Raw genomic sequence first — 8,529 nt, 5'->3', positions numbered from 1 at the left:
AAAAAAAAAAAAAGTTCATACAGTTGGAGGCTTGGAGAAGAAAGTCACGTCTATGAGAGCAGTAACGCCAGCGGCTGCAGCTTCAGATTGATGAGGGAAAACAGACTAAACCGTCTCAGTAAGTTGCTGTGAATTTATCTGCTTTCATTAGAAAAATAGCTGCCTCATAGCAGAGCTGTAACTTCGAAGATTAGAGGCCTGCCTTGCTTTATGCCATCAATGTATTCCTGCAAAGGTGTGTGGAAATCAAATGCATGCTAATCAGAGCACTTTCCCCCAGAGACTTTCATTTTCATCTCGGAGTTGTTTTATCTTCATTTCTGATAGACGTTCAGTGGACAGTGGTTCCAACATTACAAACTGGAGTTTTTCTGCCCTTTCCCCCAGGCTCTCAGCCAAGCGGTTACTCATGTGTAAACAAACCTTTACATGCACCAGGGACCTCCTGATTAAAAACAGCTCTGGGGTGAAACCCTTCGTAAAGAATCCTCTATGTAAAAAGAAAACTACCCCAACTTATACTTGGTGAGCTAGGAAGTTCATATATCACGTTTTCTTAAAGTGAGAATTCCCTATTACAAACAACCCTTCTGATCTATCAGTTTACTTGGAGAGGAACTCTGGCCTCTTGCTAAGCACAGGGTACTGCCCTGTGACCATGTGAGATGTTGCATTTACCAAAAGTTGCAAGTGTCTGGAGCTCTTTTGCTGGCTTATTAGATTGGCCTTGGAGTCCCCCAGATCTTGCCTATTTTCTGGGAAGAGTGCCCATAGCTTTTATCTGATGCTCAGATGATTCCACAGAGGTCATAACATATTCCAGAAGCCCTCAGTGAGGAAGAAGCCCAGTGAATGTCTTCCTTACCTGTAGCCACCACGAGCCCTGGAGCCGTCTCCTTGCTGGAGATTCTCCCTGAGGAATACGGATTTTCAGAGATCTGCAAGTGTAGATGTAGGGAGCAGAAGGGCTAAAACAGAGGAGGAGAAAGTGGCTTCATTCCAGGAAGCTCCTGACATGCACCCCTGCCCCACCAGATATGGGGCTCCCAGGTGTTCAGCTTCCAGAAACAGCAGGGATTGGATGTGAGCCACTCACTTAGTTTGGGGCACAAGTCATCTCTCCCTGAACAGCTGATATGTTCACATCAGAGGCTGCCCTGAGCACCATTCATAGGCCCCATCCTGTCCCTGTTCCTGTCACAATTGTAGGCTTCCCCTCTCTTCCTCACCCCTACCCCAGCCATCAAGGTCCAGTTCATGGTCAGCCTTATGAAGCCTCCCAGGCCATTCCTTCCCACAGGATGACGCTGGTCTCCTCCCATCACTGACCTTGGCCATCATGCTCTGCTTCCTGGGGCCCTAACGGGCCACTGGGAGCAGTGAAGTGGGCAAGTTAATTAAGCGAGACCGTCTCAGGCCCTCTACCCTCTTCTTCAACCAGATGGTCCCTGTTTCTGCTTTATGTATTTGGTTCCTGTTTATAATTTTACTTTGAATTTTACTTAAAATGTTTGAAGCCATTATTTGAAACTCATATAAGTTTGTGTTCTTTATTCATTTACTTATTTATCCCTTTTTGAGTTTCTTCAAAAGGATTAGGGATTTATAGACACCATATAATAAATAAAAATAAACGAATTGTGAAATCGGGGAAAGGAGAAAATTAGGTTAATAAGATGAATCCATGGGTAAGGTTTGGGGAAAAAAAATTCTTGCTGTGACCAGTTCTTGCATGTAGGCAGGCATCTGTCTCTGACCTGCCCAGTAGCCCAAATCAGAAGCATGGAGCTGGACTGAAAACTACAAAAGGGGAAAGGCCCTGTTAATCCTACTTACCACCATATTCCCAGTTTTTAACATAATGTCTAGAATATTCAGTAAGTGGCAAAAGGCAACTTTTTTGTGAAGGGGAAACATAACCATCTCTGGGTTTTAAACATAACCATCTCTAGAAAATTTTCTCAAATAGGTCCTCTTTAAGAGGGCACTGAGAGTTGTGAATTTCACTGTTAATTATCTGTCTTCCCTCCTCACATGGAGTTGCACCTCCATGGTGCCTACCCCAATATTCCATACAGCTGGAACCCTGGGAATGCTGAGAGATTAACTCTGTCCCATGTGGACATAGCAGCCTGACATTCCTTGGGCTTCCAAGGCAAATTTTGCTTACCTTGCGCACCATCAAGCACTTATCATCAAGCACTGTATCATACCAGCATCAGCTAATAGGTATTTACCACTACTGAGCTCTGTCTGGGACCCTTGGGCACAGGCTCTTTCTCTTATGTTTCTTTATCTTCCTAGGAGTTGAAGCACATAGTATATTCTCAGTAAAGGTTTGTGGAATTCAATTGAACTTTCCATCCAAGTGATGTGGCAGTCTGAGTCCACAGGTCAATGCCCTGGGACCTGTAGGAAATCCCTGCTCAGCACCATCCAAGATCCTAAGCCCTCCTTGATGGAAGAAAGCCCCCGTTGGAGCATCCCCAGGCAACCAGCCTGCTCTGTGGTCTCACATGAGACCGGGGGACTGACCAGCAGGCAGTGTACTGGGCTTCCTCTCAGGTCCACGTCTGGAGCTTGCAGGAGGCGCCAATCCCTGCCCTTGTTGTAAGTGATGTATGTCTTCACTTGGTCATCCACCTTCTTGTTTGCCAGGAATATCCCTTTGATACCTGCTACCTAGGAAAAAGGGCGAGAGATGGAGAACAATGTTGGGCCAAAATGCCTATAGTTTTGGAGAGGCCCTAGGAGAAGCCCCAGCATTGGGGTACAACAGAGGAAAAGAGGAGAAACATGGTGAGAAATGTCACGTGCCATGTGGTCTCCAAAAGAAGTTTAAGTTCACCTCTGCTCCCTCCACCCCCACAAACCAGATGTCCCATCCCCCTATTATTCATCTGCTTTGCCCTACTCTACAGGTCTCTGCACTTTGTTCAGAGGGCTTTATCCTTAATTAACTATCAACATTCCCTCTGGGGTGGGAGTGGTTGATAACAACTGAAGGAGTTACTCCTTCTAGAGAACATTTGGGATTAACAGATACAGGCTACTATATATAAAACAGATAAACAACAAAGATCTGCTGTGTAGCACAGGGAACTCTATTCAGTATCTTGTAATAACCTATAATGGAAAAGAATCTGAAAAAGAATATATATATGTATATATACATACATACATACGTATAACTGAATCACTTCGCTGTACACTTAAAACATTGTAAATCAACTATTACTTCAGTAAAAATTTAAAATAAATAAATAAAAACAGAGAACATGGGATTTTGCTCAGGAGGGGCTTGTTGACAGGTTTTCAAGGCATCAAGGTATAATCTGTAATGGGAGAAGTCCAGGTGTCCTGATTAATAGTGAGGTGGATATCTTGGGGCAGGTGACCCAGCTTGGCGACCTGGCCCCTATCACTGGCTGTGCCACCAGGCTCACTGGGTGACTTTGGATACTTCCCATATTATCTTGGGTCTCAGCCAATGGTCATTTTGAAAGAGCCCTTCCCTTCCTTTTTTTTCCTCAGTCAGCTGGCAAAGGATACAGCAGATAATGGAGAGCACGCTTGCCAGAGTTCCGATGTATTGGGATTTGCACGCCCTTGATATTCTGAAGAAAGAAGAGTATCGCCACAAAACAAGTAGCCAGAGAATGAGGACATTTATGATCCAGAAGCGTTCGAGAGTAAGTACAGATCTGACTCACTTCTATTTCTTCTATGCCTACATCTGGGCAATCAGAAGAGATATTTAGAATGACAGCAATCTACGTCAAAGAAACATTCCTTTGACTCCTGGTTCAAGTGCCAGGATTTTCCAAAGGAAAGGTAATTCAAATTGTTTAAATATATATAAATAAGAGGTAGAATGGCAGGTTTTCTGGATTACACTCCGATATCTCAAAATTTTAACTGTACTTATCCCCATTATTTGAGGGTCATCATGAATTGAGGTTTACTGCAGTTCTGAGAGGATGCCAGTGGGAACAAAGGGAAGGAATTTCACAGAAGTGAGTTCTTTTGTTTTAATGACATAATTTACCTGATGAAATGAGAAGTGCTTTTCTTTTTTTTTTTAAGTAACCTGACTGGCCTTGAAAGAGAGTAGAGAATGCCAACCCAAATACAAAACAACAAAGAACAACAAAAATGGACAGAGGCTGTCAGGAGGAGCAGTGTTATCTGGGAAGGACACCACCAGGGGAATTTGACAGGAGGCCAGTGATGGAACTGATTAGATTCCTAATGTGAACAGAGGGTGGGTAAGGACAGAAGCCAAGGTGGGGAGAGGGGCAGCGTTGTCAGAGTTATGCCCTTCCCCAGAGGTACCCTCCCTGCCCTAGCTGCTTAAAGTCAGTGCCATTTCAGGAAGGCCGGCACCTTACACACTCAGCCAAGGGCTCACCTCGGTCTTTAAAACCAACTGCAAAGTTGTTTCTCTCCAACCCAATTACCAATAATTCCTCACAGAAAATGGAATCTGTGTTTCCTTAGAACCTTCTGCCTGATGGAGGCCCTTTGCTCTTCTCTTTAGACATAGAGCTGGTGTCTTTCCTGATGGATCACCAGATAATGATTCCATAGACCTCTTCCCCCTAAGCCAGCCGCCTGCCCCCAACATGTACCCAGGGCCTTGATATCGAATTCTAGAACATAGGGTAAGGACAGAAGCCAAGGTGGGGAGAGGGGCAGCGTTGTCAGAGTTATGCCCTTCCCCAGAGGTACCCTCCCTGCCCTAGCTGCTTAAAGTCAGTGCCATTTCAGGAAGGCCGGCACCTTACACACTCAGCCAAGGGCTCACCTCGGTCTTTAAAACCAACTGCAAAGTTGTTTCTCTCCAACCCAATTACCAATAATTCCTCACAGAAAATGGAATCTGTGTTTCCTTAGAACCTTCTGCCTGATGGAGGCCCTTTGCTCTTCTCTTTAGACATAGAGCTGGTGTCTTTCCTGATGGATCACCAGATAATGATTCCATAGACCTCTTCCCCCTAAGCCAGCCGCCTGCCCCCAACATGTACCCAGGGCCTTGATATCGAATTTCTAGAACATATACAGGTCAGAATCAGACTTCTGTCTGTCACCATCATCCCCTGCCTCCTAGCTCGATACACTCTAGCATGAATTGCTAGCCACTTAGCTGCTTCTTGTGTTCTCTGGATGAGCGCATGTTTGGAAAATATAATATGCCAATATTATATTACCATATTCCCACTAAGAACTCCACCACTCAGATGGCTGTTTTCTGTGTGCCTCACATAGTCTGAGAGCAAAATCAGGAGAATGGAGACTGAAAATATATAGAAGGAGAGATTTTGAAGGAACCCATCTGCACTTCTGAAGGTGTTTCTCCTGCAGTTGCACCTAATGCCAAAGCAATCTCAGTCCTGTCTGCCTGTCTGGGAAAAAAAAAAAAAAAAAGATAAAACACTTCCCACTTGTATTTGGATTGTTCAAAGCCCTTACGTTATTGCTGAATTGCTTCTTGGCTTCACCTCTTGTGTAAACGGACTATAAGTTTGGAGGGCACTTTGTTTTCTATACCTTAGGCCAATAGTTTTCAAACTTTTCGATTGCAATCCAAGTATGAAATACATTTCTGTTGGCGCCTAGTAGACTCATACCCATATATGCATGTATGTGTACACACATAGCTACATATATATCTGACACAAAATTTCCATGAAACACTGCTTACCTTCACTACATGCAACGTAAAGGAACTGGGGAAGGAAACACATTTTAACTCTTCTCTATCCACGGAGGTATTTGGAATCTGATCAACGTAAACATGCTTCCTCCCACTGTGGTTTGAAATCAGCAGCATAGCCGCTGCTGTTATAGCCCCAAGAGTTCAAGGAGAAAGGTACCAGCTTGTAAGGTGGTCCCCAGAGAAGAGGGTAGTACAAGGCCCCAGGCCTGCATGGCCCACTTTCCCTCTGGGAATCAATCTGAGGTGCAAAGGGACACTGACAGCAGCCCCTTGGCAGAGCACTGAGTCCAGGTGGCATAATCATCTGTCGCTCACCCCCATGCCCTCAGGACAAGGAAGCCAGGGCTCTGCTGAGAAAAGCAATTACCATGGTTTGCCTTGGGCTGTCCCTAGAGTTGGACCTGTGGTGAGGGGCCAATGAAGGTCAGTTGGGGAAAATGTCCCCACGGGGTCTATAAGTAGCTGTCCATCTGTCCAAAGAAGGGTAATGTAAGGTCATGATAAAGCAGTGGGTGGAGGGCAGGCACTAGAGACACAGAAAGCAATAAAACATCAATAAGATGAGCCAAGAGGCCAGAACACTAAGGATGGCTCAGAGTTTCATTTTATCCATCCAAGTATAGTGAGCTCATGATAATTAGTCATTAGGAAATTTAAACGAAACTAATGAGGTGCCACTAGGACCCTAAAAGAATGTCTAAACACACGTGTGTGCACACACACACACTCACACACACACACAAAACTGATAATACCAGCTGTTGTTAAAGATGTGAAGCAACTAGAACTCGCATACATCTCTGGTGGGGATACAAAATGATACTGCCACTTAAGAAATGGTTTGGTGGCTTTTTATAAACATACACTGAGATTCGATCTAGCAATTCTACTCCTATGTATTTACCCACGAGAAAGAAACACTTATGTTCACGTAAATGTTTATAGAAATTTTATTCATGATCACACAGAACAGGAAACACCCTGAATGACCTTCAACTGGTGAATGAATAAACAAACGAGGATACACCCAGGCAATGCAGTATTACTCAGCAGTAGAAAGAAAGGAACATCTCTTGATATTCAACAACATGCGTGAATCTCAATGTACTATGTGAAAGAAGCTAGACTCAAAAGACTCTCTTTTTGCATTCATATGAAAATGTAGAAAAAATAAAACTGGAGGGACAGAGCGAAATCAGATTGGTTTGCCAGTGACTTTTGGTGGGAGGAAGATGACTACAAAAGGGCCATAAGGGGTTTCCCTGGTGGCGCAGTTGTTGACAGTCTGCCTGCCGATGCAGGGCACGCGGGTTCGTGCCTTGGTCTGGGAAGATCCCGCATGCCGCGGAGCGGCTGGGCCCGTGAGCCATGGCCGCTGAGCCTGCGCGTCTGGAGCCTGTGCTCCACAGGGGAGAGGCCACAATAGTGAGAGGCCCGCGTACCGCCATTAAAAAAAAAAAAAAAAAAAAAAAAAGGGCCATAAGAGGGAATGTTGTGAGACAATACCTTACATGTTCAATGTTCTATATCTCGATTATGGTGGTAGATGCACATACCTCCGTCAAAACTCATAGAACCAAAAAGAGTATAACCAAAAAGGGTAAATTTTACTGTACATAAATTATACCTCAATTAGAAAAGTGAATGTGAAAAAATGTATAATAGGAAGAGCCTGGGCTTTTTGGTCAAATTGACATGGGTTGGTTCAAACACAGCGTCACCCTTTACTAGCTGTGTGATCTGGGCCAAGTTACCAAACTCTCTGCATCTCTGTACTCTCATAGGCACAATAGGGAATGGTATCTCCCACAAGGAGTTATTGTAATAGATAAATAAGAAAGAGTATATATATCGTTAAGGGTTGTGCTGTCCAATACCATAGCCACTAGCCACATAGTCCTACTGAGAACTTGAAATGGGGTCAGTGGGACTAAGAAACTGACTTTTAATTTTAACCAATTTAAACTGAAATTTAAAAAAAAAAACTGATACCTGATCCAGTTATTGGCAAACTTTTAAGTATGCTTGGAATAACTTGGGTATGTGAATCTACCTTTTCTACTGTAAATTTTATGAAATATAAATGCTGATCAAGTATTTCTGGTGAAAATTTAGCATAGGAATTGAGATGCTTGAGAAGGTGTAAAATATACCCAGAATACTATAGACTTAGTATGACAAAAATTATAAAATATCTCATTAGTAATTTTTCATACTGAGCATCTACTTAAATGACAGTATTTTGGATATTTTGGTTAAATAAAATATAATATTACAATTAATTTCACCTGTTTCTTTTTACTTTTTTCTCTTGATTTTAAAGTGCGCGTGTAGCTTGTTATATATTTACTCGACAATGTCAGTTTAAGGCATTACCTGGTATGCTGTTGTTATTATTACACAGAGTTACAAGTTGGATGCTTAATCCAAGGAAATATTGAAGAAAATGCAGCAGCTCAGAGAATGTTTCTACAATATAACTGAAAGCGTTGCAAAGAACATTTGTTACCTGATTTACCAGTGGAGAACATCTAGGAAGAAATGCAGTTTATAGTTAGAGATGTGAAAAAACCACAACAGAGCTCTATATGAAAAGAGTGTCATAAGAATAATGGTGAACACACATAATGAACTGCATTCATTGTCAACACCAGCCTTGTTTTGATGGAATGGCTCTGTTACCTTAAAGAAGAGATCATTATTTGGCCTTCAAGAATTATTTTCTCCCCTGATTATGTAATTACAGCCATGACAAGACTGCACTCTGATGAAGGGATTGGACAGAGCACAACAGACTCCCTCTTCAGCAG

At 43.1% G+C, this 8,529-nt stretch overlaps 1 protein-coding gene across 1 annotated transcript in view; it reads right to left on the bottom strand.

Annotated features, from left to right (window-relative positions):
- Positions 1-8,529, bottom strand: part of SORCS3 (sortilin related VPS10 domain containing receptor 3) — a 616,865-nt gene that overhangs the window by 90,544 nt on the left and 517,792 nt on the right. Inside the window, 2 exon segments of the mRNA XM_007470447.1 lie at positions 866-968; positions 2,536-2,682. Coding sequence (XP_007470509.1) covers positions 866-968; positions 2,536-2,682 — 250 coding nt within the window.

This window comes from Lipotes vexillifer, unplaced genomic scaffold, assembly GCF_000442215.2.
Source record: "Lipotes vexillifer unplaced genomic scaffold, Lipotes_vexillifer_v1.1 scaffold916, whole genome shotgun sequence".
NCBI lineage: Eukaryota > Metazoa > Chordata > Mammalia > Artiodactyla > Lipotidae > Lipotes > Lipotes vexillifer.
This window is presented reverse-complemented; position numbering and strand designations above follow the sequence as displayed.